Here is a 13,281-nt window from a genome sequence, read left to right as displayed (position 1 = left end):
TTGTGCAACATCAGCTGTGCGTCAAAGTGCGTAACATTAGGCTGAAGAGCGACAAACAGCTTCTGTTGCAAGACCTCCGTGTGTTTTCTTTAGCTTGGGGGGCAGGAGGAGCTCTGTGGACGGGTTGAAAGCCACAATAACGAGGCCTGGAGGCTCTGACTGTAAACACGAAGACAAAAGGCATAGACCTACAAATCACCCGAAACAGTCAAGACTCCCTCTTATTATTATTTCTTATATCTCCTATTGATTATTTTCTCTTGATTCAATGACCCATTTCTCTCATTCAGGCCCGTTTATGTGTAGGCTATTAACACGGTTTATTGAATGCGTCTATGACCTGATGTATCACCAAACAATCCTTTATGATATTGTGTGTGTCTGATTTCATTCAGTGAACAAATATTTTAAAACAATAAAAAAAGAAAAGAAATAGAACTGCTATATTTTTCTTTTATTTTGCATAATTTCCACATTTTGGAACAAAGGGATTGAGTTTTGCTTCCGGTTGGCAGGGATTCAAATACTGGAGTGTGTACTTACAAAAAAGAAAATAGTTGTTGGTTGAATCACAGATTAAATTATCTTAAAGAAACTAATTTAGACAAGCACAATTCTTTAATTACAAAAAGGAAAAGACAACACCACAGTTTTATTTAAATTATATTGTTTTAATTATTTTACATGTTCAAAAGGAGAACAGGATATTTTTTTTTAAACTTATTACAAGTAAAAAATGAACAAATTCTTCTCCTGTTATCAACACACAGATGTTGAAGTTAGAATTTGACCAATATAGATGCCTTGATTGTAGTTACACATGTTGAACTCCAGGGGCACTGCACTGACACAGTGGCTGTTAACATGAGTTAACGTTGTACAAAAGCTTTATATTGCCTCAAAATACAGTTATGCAGTCAGCATATTGTGCAGGCATGCAGTGTGCCGAAGAAGACTGTCATGAGAAGAGAAATTACAGCCACATGTGATGTGAATGCAGTGTTGTTCTCAGGAATATTGGTTGCATAATTCAGCCATGAAGAAACACAAAAAACCGTTAAAACACCAGTTTCAAACTATTTGGACCATAACATGAGACCTGAGACGAACCTCAACATCATCAGTACAAATTAACCATTAAATATGAACAAACATTCACATAGTCCAGTGTTTTACACAACATAACTAAATGAAGTTGTAAATATGCAGAATCCCTAAAAGCATCATTTCTCTATCAGCTGCACATTGTTCCTCCACTGACGGCTCTACGTCTGAAGCAGGTGTCCGTACTCTGTGGGGTCGGTCTGGTGGCGAGCCATTTTCCGAGCGTAATACCTCCTGGACGCCGCTCTCCACGCTTCCCTCTGCAGCGTCTGAGACTCTTCAGGTAACTCGGATATCAGCGTCCTCCTCCTCTTATCCACAAAAGACATGGGTTGTGAATACTGAGCCGTTGAGATGTGGGGAAAGGGGCCGGCACGGGAGGGGTTTGCCTGTTGGCGGGCTATTTTGCGGGCGTAGTACCGCCTGGACGCTGCTCTCCAGGCTGCCCTCTTCTGTCTCTGAGCCTCCTCCGGCAGCTCGGACATCGGCACGGTCTTCTTCTTGTTCCTGGGGAGGTCGAGAGGTGGGTATTCAGTTCACCAAGCATTTAAAATTCACTCATTTTAATTTATGTGTGGGCAAATACAATACTTTATTCTTAATTAAACTTACTAAGATAACTGACAAATGAGCAGATTTACATGTTTTACAAGGTCAGTAATATCTGCTGTCACATACTCTTCACTGTCAGGATGTTGGAGTTAAACATTTACCAACTTTCCAAGTGTAGTAGTCATTAAAGGAAAAATGTGATTAGCAGGAATGTGTTGACACCACCATGACAAATCTGTTAGTTGCAAACTACTTAAATGTGAAGGAAGAATTTGTACAGCTGTAGTCTGCTTCATGTAACCATGCAGTGCTGAATGGCTACTGGTAACAACCGACGCATGCTGCAGCAGACTGTGAATACTCTATACACTATTAGATAATCAGGTGATGGTGTTCGGTGCACCCTGGGAGTTTTTGTGCTCAAGTGATTAGTTGGTGAGCCCACTTCCCTCTTTGTTACCCCCAGAAAACGTTGTGCTTTCACTCACAGTTGAGTGTTAGGGGCATGCAAGGCATTCTGGTCTATTGATGCTACCGTTCTACCTCCTCAATAGCGCTGAAGCGATTAGCCAGTCAGCTGATTAGTCAAACAGAAAAAAAAAAAAAAATCATCATTTAAGTCATTTATCAAGCAAAATTGTAGAAACATTTGCTGGTGTCAGCTGCTTTTTATGGTTTAAAAATTAATCATGTTTGACTGACAAAATGTGACTGCATTTTATAAACTTATTAACTATTCAAAAACACAAATTAAGTGAAAGAAACCCTTGCAGCGCAACTCTTCAACAACACCTTGACTGTTAGCTGAAATGTGTCATCTACATTTGACTAATGTTTCATTTTATTGTGGATTCTGTCCTGAACAGGTAACACCCTTAAGTAGGTGACTGTTATTTGGTGCAGTAACTCACCTCAGATGTTCTCCTTCTGTGATTTGTTGTCCGTCTGGGTCGGCTTGAGGTTTCTCCGTGAAATTTTTTCTCTCTCTGTTCTCCTGTTTTTCTAAAGGGATCCAAAGGAGAGGAACAATTTCTTTGTCATGCAATACCAAAAACCATGCTAACACATTTTTACAGTGATGACACTGAGCTAAGACTCTTCTCAACACTGTTACACCGGACTGGATATTGTCTGGAGATGTTTCTGGAAATGGTGCTAAAACTTGGTACCTCACTTTGTTGAACATGATTTTTCTGTTTAAAAAAATAAGACAAAAAAATCTGTACATACATCAGTGATTAATTCTTGCTCAACAAAGCAGCCATGTAAGAACATTCCCTTCGTAAAATATGGTTTAAAATGTGAATAACTATTATTTAAAATATCAGATCAAAGAATAAATAAACAATCCAAAGAACTTGATCAAGTATTTTGCAGAAAACTCTGCTGCAGACGCATTTCAGTCCAGATTCAAGGTTCGAGGAGGTTTGTTACCCAGCCCTAATGTTACAGAACATGCAACATAAGTAAACACTTTAAATAAAAAAAGATATTAATTACATATTCCTTTAATGGTAATATCTATGTGTTGTTAATATTTAATAGGAATTAAAAGTAGGATACATTACTTTTTAGATTTGGGCTGCTTTCGTCCTGACATGTGCTGCCTGTGCTCTCCTGATGCTCCCCGAATCTCTCCTCACTCATTTCCCACTTGATTAAAACTGTGTCGATATCGCAGGGCTCTTCTTTGACTACGAGGCTGCTGGGAGATGTAGGCAGATTTCTGGCTGCCTCTGATACACCTGAAGTCTCTGAGGAGTGGGAGGTGCAGGAGTGGTCCAGGCACATTCTGCTGGGGGATGATGGAGGAACTGACTCCTGGCTTTGGGAGGAGACATGTGAGGGGGGTCTTCCAAACAGACCCACTGTGAAGAAAGGAGACCAGTAAGCAACAAACTACATTCACTCTCATTACCGTTGACCAAGCTGGGTTTTGTCTACAATAAAATAAAAGGACAATAATTAAGATGTAAAGATGCCAGTTTCAACAAAAAGAACAAGGAGTAATAAAACATTTCATTCATTTCATATACATGTGGAAAATATAGCACTCTCTCCACCCTTGGACATTCTTGAATATATGAATCAGTAAGGGGTGTACTCATGTTTACTTACAGGAGATGCTCATTTCACACTCCTGCTGCCCTGCTGTCATCTCGGTGTCCATGCAACCTGGTTCAAACCCGCTCTGCTCTCCCTTCTGCCGGTCACCGGAGGCCTGTGACCCCGCGAGGCTGTGCTCGTTTCCAAACAACCCGCAGGTGCATCCCTGTGTGCGGAGCACCTGCAGTTCGTGTTCTATCTCCCTCAGTCTGCACTCCAGCCGCTGGATCTCTTTGTCCCTGTCCGCCACCATCCGCTGGTACTCGTGAGTCCTGGCGCTGTTGACACCGTACAGCACGTTTATTATCGAGTCTATCGCCAACCGGATGGCGTTTTCCACCAGCAGAGTCTCCTCGTCGCGCAGTTGTGGGTGCAAAGTTCTGTTTTTAACCAAATTCATCTTTTAAATCGAACTGTTTTGATGTCAACAAGCTAACAGACTAGCTAAGAATGCTAGGCTATAAGACGCTGCGGCTGAATGAAGACACCACCCCGCGCACACGCTTGTCAAAAACAGAGCTCACATTAAACACACGACTCCAACGCTTTACTGTAAAATAAACAGCCCCAAACAAATCAGAGTGAGACATCTACTTTCCATTCAACTAACGCTGGATCTAGTACACTGGAGTTACAGGGTTGTTTCCTGCGCTCTTCACTTCTTCGGTTCAGCGGCTGTGGATGTTGGTTGGGCGGCCACAGTGCCACCTAGCGGTGGTGCACAGTGACTACTTACACTGATATTAAAGGACAGGTTCACCGTTTTTCAAGTCTGTCTTACAGTCTATTTTTTACATGTCCTATCTGTGATTGTATGGGCATAAAAATATTTGAATTACGGCTGCAAATAAATATTTAAATTAATAACTCGTATTTGCACTCTGCACTAGTCAATTCTTCAGTACAATTTACAGAAAGTTATATAGATGGACAATATATACTGTATGTTATCATTATTCTTTTCATATTGATTCACGTATGCATCTATTTTTCACCTACTTGTATATACATAATAGTTATTTATTTGTGGTTACCTAGCTTCCAACCAACAGTCCACAACTCAAAAATCTATTTCAATTTATATTGAAGAGAACACAGAACAGCAGCAAATCCTTACATTTTAGAAGCTGGAATTTTTTTTAATCAGTTTTCAGAATTGCTGTTTAATTTAACGATCAACCAAATGATTAATTGAGGTTTCAGCACTATATATTCAAATTTGCATTTGACAATGGACTAGAATTTTATTCCTAGTTTGTACTTGTAGCTGGCAAATGTAAAGTTAAATCCATTGTTTCTAAGTTTCTAAAAATTAAGTGCATCAGATTCAAGGTTTTCATGTGTCCCATGTGCAATAAATGCCATATGCTGTATCTTGGTTCCCTGCACAATTTAGCATTTGATCTTGTCTCCATTCATACTATTGCAATTTCCTCTGTGCGTTTATCACGAGCACTGTATTGTATTCTGTACTGCGTCTATAGTACTGGAACTTTCCAATTAAAAAGACAACAATGGATAAAAATAAAGAAACAAAAAGACAGGATTTTATTGGCATCACCAATGTAACAGTTCTTACAATAAACTCCCTGCAATACATTTCCTGTAAGAGAACATTGCACATACATACATCATTTAAACAGACATAACTCCCTTTATATTTTTTTAAACAATATTCCTCAGACGAATGTTTTAACAATGCCATTTAGAATTATGAGGTCTACTAACAATGAATGCAAATAATACATTCTCTGGAGTAAAATGAAATAAATATGATTGATTACATCAAACTAATATCAAAATATGATTAAATGATTTAAAAAATGATAAAAAAATTAAAGTATAAGTGCAATGAATACTGAACTCTAGAAAACAACAAAAATAATAGTAATCGTGCAACTCTTGCAATTTATTATATGTTGGAAAAGAAGTGTAGTTATTAGTGTTTTTTTTCAGTCATCAGTACCTACTTTACATACAAGACTCAGAATTCATAAGAAGAAGAGTAGCTGTAGTTTCTTGTGTGTGTGTGTGTGTGTGTGTGTGTGTGTGTGTGTGTGTGTGTGTGTGTGTGTGTGTGTGTGTGTGTGTGTGTGTGTGTGTGTGTGTGTGTGTGTGTGTGTGTGTGTGTGTGTGTGTGCGCATCTACATCTGGCCATGGAGCTGTTTTGTTAGTTCTGTGTTACTGTAATTACAGACGAGATGATAGAAGTGAATTCAGTCATGTGGATATTCACTGTATGTTGGATACAGCATGTGTTTCTACTATTCTATCACATTAGTAAACATCTCATCCATACAGTAATCTTGCATGCTGTTTGCCTCCTTGCCCTTTTCCTGTCGTCTCTTTCGTCCTCCATCTCTGTCTCCCGCCAGCTGCAGCCAGCGCTTCATGTATCTCTCTATCTCCTCATCCACTGCGTCCTTGCAGAATGAATTCTGCCTGACTGCATCTGCAGGAGAGGAGGGGTGCAGGGAAAGGTTCAAAGTCTGTCAAAACTTACGTACTAACATTTTTATTCAAGGATATTGCACACATCGCCTGCCTCTTTTGCGTGCTTTAGAGGTATGTTCTTGCCAAATCATTGATTAAAAGTTACAGCATACTCACTGAGGATAACTCTTTTTATGGTGAGGTTCTCAATCTTCTGCTTGTTATTTCTTCCCCTCCAGTTAATGTTTTTGGCCAAAGTGTTGGTAAAAAGCTTCGCCATTATCCTCCAGACACTCTCTTTGGTCGTCATCCCTCCAGCCAGGCCGAGGTATGAGGTCTGAGTAGTATTATGTTGTGGTAAATTATTTAATTGTGATATGCAGTATGTAGCATTCTTTCAAAATAAAATGTGGATGTCAATTAAAGGTTTTGAACAAGAAAAGGCCTCTAAGGAACATTGTAAAAGCTCAAACATTTGAAATCAGTGATTAATTTATTAATATCTTGACTGAGAATGATACTTCACTGATCCAAAGATGTAGAAATTTGAACTGCAACCTCTCATGCTACAAAAGATATGCACAAAACACAAAAAGCTTATCAGCAGCCTCATGAACTTTAAAGGAATAGTTTCAGCTTTTGGGGAACTTTTTGCCCAAAGTCAGATAAGATTTATAGCATTCTTCTGCGTGTATGCTAAATATGAAAATACAGCCAAGAGATGGTTATCTTAGCTTAGAATTTGGAACTTCCGTTTCTTTTGAACAGTTTAACTACTGAGATGAATTGTCGCTGACTGCCACTGTCATTATACTTACTGTAGGTCGAGCTCGACAAGTTCTTACCATTTTTTTCTTCAGCTCTGGTTCAGCGGAGAGCCTCTGTTCCAAACTTCTTAAGTCCTGCACTGACTGGAGTGGAAGCGGAAGTGTCCCGACATCTGGAGGTTCACAGAGCGGCGCTCCAGATGAATTTCCTGACTGCAGTATTTGAAGAACAGTGGTGTTTTGCTGTTTGATTGTCTCCAGTGAAACAAGGACCTCTAGAAGTATTGCTTTAAAAGACAGGAGAACAAACTTCTTAATACAGCATGATCAACAACTCAAGTTTTGGGAGAAACTAGATCATTTTTTGTCTATTATTCAGTGCCAGCTGTGACTGATGGATGGCAGCAGACAACCTACCATAGGAAGATATATTTGTGGTTTTAAGTACCAAAAAACCCCCTCAGTGTAGTTTTACATCTGCTCTCTCAGGCTTCTCTCTGAAGCTCTAGTTACAACAGGTCAGTGAGCCAATCAGAAGAGAAGGACGCTCTGATTGATCAAATAAAAATAAAGCAGATTTCAGGTAAACACACCAAAAAAAACAACAAATCCTGCAAGGTTTGGATGGTGGGTCCCGGTGGGCGGGGCTTGGGACATGGCTGAAAGCGGTGACTGCTTTGTGACATCACAAAGTTACAGAAGTCCTGACGGCTGGTTTTAAGGCTCAGTTTGTGAATACAGGCTGTGTGTGTTTCTCTGTGGACTGAGGCTTTGATACTTTCACAGTATTAATACAGAACATAGACCTGCTGTATAATCGAAAAAGACATGGGAATCTCACTTCATACAACATGGGACCTTTAAGGTTGTACCTGACCATGGTAACTGTATTTGTTGGATTAACCTTAAAGGTGTATGAACTGAAACTGGAAACTTGGGATATCCTCAGTTTTTTTTTTAGGCCTGATCCCCATCAGAGTGATCCACTAGAGAAAAGAACATCTTTCTGTTGGATTTGTTGGAACTAAAGGAACAGTATTATTATTAAAACACAGAATAACCGGTGATAACAACAGCAAAAAACAAACAAAGGTTTTTAATTCTTACGGTCACATGTAGGTTGTGGGGCTGTCATGGTGATGTATGTCTGCTGTTGACATGCTAGAGGGTCTTGTGCAGTAAAGTGTGATGTTATGGAGCCATTGGAGCTGTGCCCCTGTGGCTGTGGTGGGCTGATATCTCCCAGACTGTGTTTTGGAGCAGTTGTTTTAGGTGCAGATCGCTGAGTCGCACAATGTTTCTTCATAATAACATCGTCTTCCTCACTCTCAGGCAGCTGGCATCCATTTCTTTCCCTTGATTCAAAATAAAGAGTTTTGAAACAGAAAATAACTTCATCAATGACATGTCACCATTTCCTTCAATAATAATCATCAGACAACATAACACTGAGAATTCGCTGCAAATACAGAATCTGGTTCTGGGTTTCTACTTATCAAAGAAACCACTTGTATGTATATCTGATTATTCTATTAAGATAGAAAAAACTTTACCTGCCTTTCCTTTTTAGATTGCCGCCGGGTTCGTCTTCCTCTTCTATTGTCGTGGGCTCGTTCATCTGAGGATTTGCAGCTCTTGCTTCACATTCAGCCTGCGTGTCTGCAAAGCAAGATTGTGAGATTGTTCAGATTAGCATTCAAAAAACATTTGAAATTGTGGATGAACAGATTTGATCCTTGAAAGTATTTTAGTCGCACAAAACTGAATTAAACGGCAAAGACCTTCACTGTGTTAAATATAAGCACCAATACCAGACTGAGGAAGGTATGTGGAAAGGACAAATTTTCACAACAGCTGGATATCAATACTTTTTTAGCTCAAAACCGTTATGTCCATGGTACAGCACTGCTAGCATGGCTGTAGACGTGTTGGTACTGTACCAACTGAAACCTCTTTCATTGCATATAGTATAGAAAACTGTCAAGTACCAAAAGCTGGCCACAAACTTCTAAATCACATTCATCATCTTGTTCACTTATTCTTCCATGAATTAGTTCCTGATGTAAATCAAAATGCTTTTCAATTCAAGAAAACTCATTTAAAATTTGACCATCTGTCAAAAAAACAAGTAAAATATCACACGGTGTAATCACAGCCATCAGCTGCAGGAGGTTGTTTTCTCACGTTATGTCTGGATACTAAAATTAGTGTCTCAAAAGCAGTGATTTGATCTTCCTTCTTGCTACTTGAAGTGGAGGGAAGTCGTTACATCACGTGCTGAACAACAACAAAGCTCATGTGAATTTATTGACGGAGCTCGAGAACCAGACAGAAAGGATGGAACACAGCTATATCAACCAAATGCGGCACAAACTCCATAGAAAAACACTTTTGTATCAATAAATATATGAATGGCTGTAATAACATATCACACAAAACAGCTGTTTGCTCATTAAAAGACGAGGCTTGCTGTAGGGCTTGGCAATAAAACAATCTCAAACACCAGCAGGAGTTCCTCATGTCTGCTTTTTTAAGTCATTAAAAGTCAGAGAGTGCAATTTTATTTTCTATAGCAAAAGGCATGATGGCAGTTAGAACGGTGGACAAAAACATGTTTCAGGTGCTAATTAAAGTGGCTGACTCTCGAAAATAAATGATTGTTTAGAACCATAACAAGCAAGTCTCGCCTGTTTATCCAAAGCCTGGGAGCATATCAGAATATTTTACTCCTGTTACAACATGCAATACTCCTCTATGATCACTTCCATCGACAGAGTTACATACTTGAATACATTCAAAAACTGATGTTGCATCTCAGAACAGCAAAACACAGGTTTGCAGATGCCACCGCCAACCTGTCCAGTTCCAGTTAATTAGCGCGTGCATCCTTGAGTTATGGCCAATAACGTGTTGTGTGTCGTCACGGTGACTTTGACCACCAGAATGTAATCTGTTCATGTTTGAGTCCAAGTGAACATTTGTGCCAAATTTGAAGAAATTTCCTCAAAGCATTCCTGAAATATCACGTTCCCAAGAATGGGATGCATGGACAGATGGACGGACAACTAGGGAACACAATGCCTCTCGCCGCGGCTGAAGAATAACTACTGTCCTGTGTCTGTCTCTGGGAAGAGCAAAGCGGAGTGGCAAACAGTGCTCCAGTGAGCTTAGGGCACTAAGGGACTGAAGTAGTTCTCTTCAGCCCTGAACACACAAAGACGATGATGGGGGAATGCAGCCACCACGCTATCTGCTCTTTTACAAATCCACTGTTAAAATCTTAAGACACAGCTGGCCTCTAAAGGTGTACAGGACACAGCAGGAAGCAGTTTTATCATTGTCAGTCAGAAACAGAAACCACACACGTACAGTTCGTAGAAAACCAACCAAAAAAAACTCTCAATTCTTAGAAAATTTTCATGGTTCAGGTGTTCCTGCAGAAAAAAGGAACATAGCTAAATGAAGCATTAATGTTCAGGTGCTTTCTGAACGTAAATAGTCGGCAAGTTTAGCTCTATTTGTTCTTGGTACATTATAGTTTTAGGAATATGACTCCGACAAACAAGTTAAGCTTTTTGCTGATGTGTCTGACATCACTGGCGTTTGTACCTCCGACAGCCTAAAATGTGGAGTAGTACTCAGGGATAGATATATTTGCATTCAGAAGGACACTGAATATGAACAGGAAAACTCCACTTGGCACCTTCAATTTGAAGTTCAGGGAGTATATTCAGTGCAGGATTGGAGTCTATATAACTTAAATAAACTTTTGATATTGTTCTAAACTATCATTTATTTTTGAATCAAATACTTGATACTCTCTGCAGCTAACATGGAATAACATTTACGACTCAACGAGGGAACAGCAACAATAGATATCATAAATATCACGCAAAAGGTCAACCACAAAAATGGCATTTATGAAGTGACAAACCAGCACTGGTCTGGTTCCTATCACAGAAAAGATCAGTAACGGCAGACAGGAGTGACTGCTGTGGGGATTTTTACTAATGATTTTACTTTATTAATGTTTTTTTCCCCTCGTTGAGGCTCTTTGTGTTAGCTATGTTTCCCCTAATAAATCTATTAGTAACCTAACAGATGGAGATGAGGGGTGAAATAATTAACAGATACATTTATCATAAATTACTCATGAGCTTGTCATCGTTGTTGTGGGAATGTTTTTCATCATTTATCAAGATTGTTTTATCACCCAGAAATTAGTGCTTAACTAATTACGGATGGGGGTGAAATCGCTCTAGGATCGACTCAGAACACATAAATAAACAAAATAAAAAAGATTTTGCCGATTCTTTGAGAGGTTTTATGGCAGTAAATCCCACATTTTTATTGTATTACTGCCTGACAGGATAAGATGGTGAAATACAGTGTGGTCCAAAAGTTTTGAAGCCCACCGTGTTGATTTCTTGTACACTAACTGCAAAAAGAGTACAGTACAACGATTACTGGTGTGTTGTATGGAATTAGTGATGTATGTCATGTACTGATCGCTGTTTTAATGTCACATTGATATGCATTGAGTGCTAGCTTTTACAAAATGTATTCTGACCACACTGAAAAGGCAAATATACCTATTCTCAGTGGCCACACTCAAATGCACCACACTGCCTCCGTCGTCTTAATATATAATATAATAATATTATCTTAATATAATGAACCATGCAGAGGGAGATGATGTAGCATACAGCTCTTCCAGTCTCTCCAGAAAGAAATCCATTACGTTACACTGGATTGTATGCATGAAGAGTGGCTGAGGTAGAAAAATTGCTGGCAATGGCATTAGATTGTCTGTTTTGGGGGGGGTTATCTATCAATTTACCATCTTCTAATTCGCATTTACCAATTTATCAACCACATGAGACTAAACCCTGTAGCTGTGTGGGAGGGAGATGTATCACCTGTTATTTCTGAACCTAGTGAAGTCATTCATTTCAGAATGATCTGATATTATGAACAAAGATCAGGAGACTGATAGCACTGACCACATTCATCATGGCACCAGTGGTATTTTCAACTGCAGCAGCCTCATCTGTGTTTTGCAGATTTGACTTTTGCAGACACACGAGACTGAGGTTAATCGTCACGACAACAGCAGCAGCTGAGCTTACCTTTTCTCACAGGCTTTTCTTTATGCAGATCTTCGGCTCCACGTTGACCCTCCTGCTGGTCCAACAAACTCCCCTCACACACTTCCCACTTGATGACCGTCTCCAAGTCAGAGGGCTCCTCTTTAACCAGGGAGGTGATGCATCTAAAGGGCTGGCATCCAGCTGCTCGTTCACCTTCCCATGAAGGTGTCTCAGTCTGGGCATGTTGGTGGGGAAAGGCCTCCATTGTGTCAAGGCACTTCGGGGAAAGATGTGTGGGTGTTGCTGCACCAACGCCTGATAAACAGATAAGCGGATAGAACAATGGGTGGGTGGACTTGACGACCACATCCACAAGTAGCTGGGGAGATGTTGTGTCACCTGTTCCTCGACTTGGTTTTTGTTTTTTTGTTTTTTTAACCAATTCATTTTATATCAACTGATTTTACTCACCACTTGATTTGACTTCAGGCTCATTTGTCTTCTGGTCATTTGGCTGCCTCCTGTCTACCTCCGCACGCAACATCTTTAACTCACTCTCACTTTTCTCCAACTTGCACTCCAGTCTCCTGATCTCCTTGTCCCTGTCGGCCACCATCCTCTGGTACTCCAGCACTTTGCGGTTGCACGCGCTGCAGATCACGTTCATCACAGTGTTTATAGCCGCCCTGATGGCATTCTCTATGGCCACAGCCTCGTCCTCGTTGTGCAAACTCGGGGGCAAACCAGGCAGGTCGTGGCTGTCATTAATACCACTCATCGTTACTCACTCACGGAGTCGACACTTCACAGATGACAACACTGCTCTCACTGGTCTTTCTTTGCTCACTTGCCAGCGAGCGACCCAAAGACAACGACACAAGAAAATGTGAAGGAGAAATAAGCCACAGTCACAGTTTGGTGTTTAAATGCTTACAGCTGCCACAGATACTCTCTGACACTAAGACTATTACCCACACTCAAGTCACTGCGAGTTACTACTGCCAGCTAGCTACTTTCCTCTTCTTCTTATTTATTTATTTTCCTCCTTCTTCTTCTTCTTCTTCTTCTTCTTCTTCTTCTTCTTCGTGAACCAACTTTAAAGGTACATAGCGCCACCTAGTTTGTCGCAGTGTGCAGAATCACAGCATTATTCTTGCTTCTGAATGCTGTTCACTCCGTCAGTGGTTCTTGGTGAGGTCTTGGGAGTTCCCAGCAAGAAGGGGAATAT

At 40.1% G+C, this 13,281-nt stretch overlaps 2 protein-coding genes across 2 annotated transcripts; both read right to left on the bottom strand.

The window, feature by feature from the left end:
* Nucleotides 1-83: 83 nt before the first annotated feature.
* Nucleotides 84-5,151, bottom strand: LOC130172599 (uncharacterized). Its single transcript, XM_056381421.1, has 4 exons — nucleotides 3,775-5,151; nucleotides 3,225-3,524; nucleotides 2,568-2,658; nucleotides 84-1,611 (listed from the first exon to the last, which is right to left on the bottom strand). The coding sequence occupies exons 1-4, from the start codon at nucleotides 4,160-4,162 to the stop codon at nucleotides 1,266-1,268; spliced, it is 1,125 nt and encodes a 374-aa protein (XP_056237396.1). The 5' UTR covers nucleotides 4,163-5,151; the 3' UTR covers nucleotides 84-1,265.
* A 136-nt stretch (nucleotides 5,152-5,287) lies between these two features.
* Nucleotides 5,288-13,119, bottom strand: LOC130172598 (uncharacterized). The gene is made up of 7 exons (XM_056381420.1): nucleotides 12,525-13,119; nucleotides 12,093-12,368; nucleotides 8,517-8,622; nucleotides 8,071-8,318; nucleotides 7,042-7,250; nucleotides 6,374-6,533; nucleotides 5,288-6,215 (listed from the first exon to the last, which is right to left on the bottom strand). The coding sequence occupies exons 1-7, from the start codon at nucleotides 12,829-12,831 to the stop codon at nucleotides 6,028-6,030; spliced, it is 1,494 nt and encodes a 497-aa protein (XP_056237395.1). The 5' UTR covers nucleotides 12,832-13,119; the 3' UTR covers nucleotides 5,288-6,027.
* Nucleotides 13,120-13,281: the final 162 nt, after the last annotated feature.

The sequence above is a fragment of the Seriola aureovittata genome, chromosome 7, assembly GCF_021018895.1.
Source record: "Seriola aureovittata isolate HTS-2021-v1 ecotype China chromosome 7, ASM2101889v1, whole genome shotgun sequence".
Taxonomy (NCBI): Eukaryota; Metazoa; Chordata; class Actinopteri; order Carangiformes; family Carangidae; genus Seriola; species Seriola aureovittata.
Note: the sequence above shows the minus strand (reverse complement) of the source record. Positions and strands in the feature narration are given on the sequence as shown.

Coding starts and splice junctions, on each gene's coding strand:
- LOC130172599 (XM_056381421.1), bottom strand. CDS start 4,162: ATGAATTTGGTTAAAAACAGAACTTTGCACCCACAACTGCGCGACGAG. Junction 3,525..3,774: donor GTGTGAAATGAGCATCTCCT/GTAAGTAAACAT, acceptor CTTTCTTCACAG/TGGGTCTGTTTGGAAGACCC. Junction 1,612..2,567: donor ACAGAAGGAGAACATCTGAG/GTGAGTTACTGC, acceptor CGACCTCCCCAG/GAACAAGAAGAAGACCGTGC.
- LOC130172598 (XM_056381420.1), bottom strand. CDS start 12,831: ATGAGTGGTATTAATGACAGCCACGACCTGCCTGGTTTGCCCCCGAGT. Junction 8,319..8,516: donor AATCTAAAAAGGAAAGGCAG/GTAAAGTTTTTT, acceptor TTTTGAATCAAG/GGAAAGAAATGGATGCCAGC. Junction 6,216..6,373: donor CATAAAAAGAGTTATCCTCA/GTGAGTATGCTG, acceptor CCTCTCCTGCAG/ATGCAGTCAGGCAGAATTCA.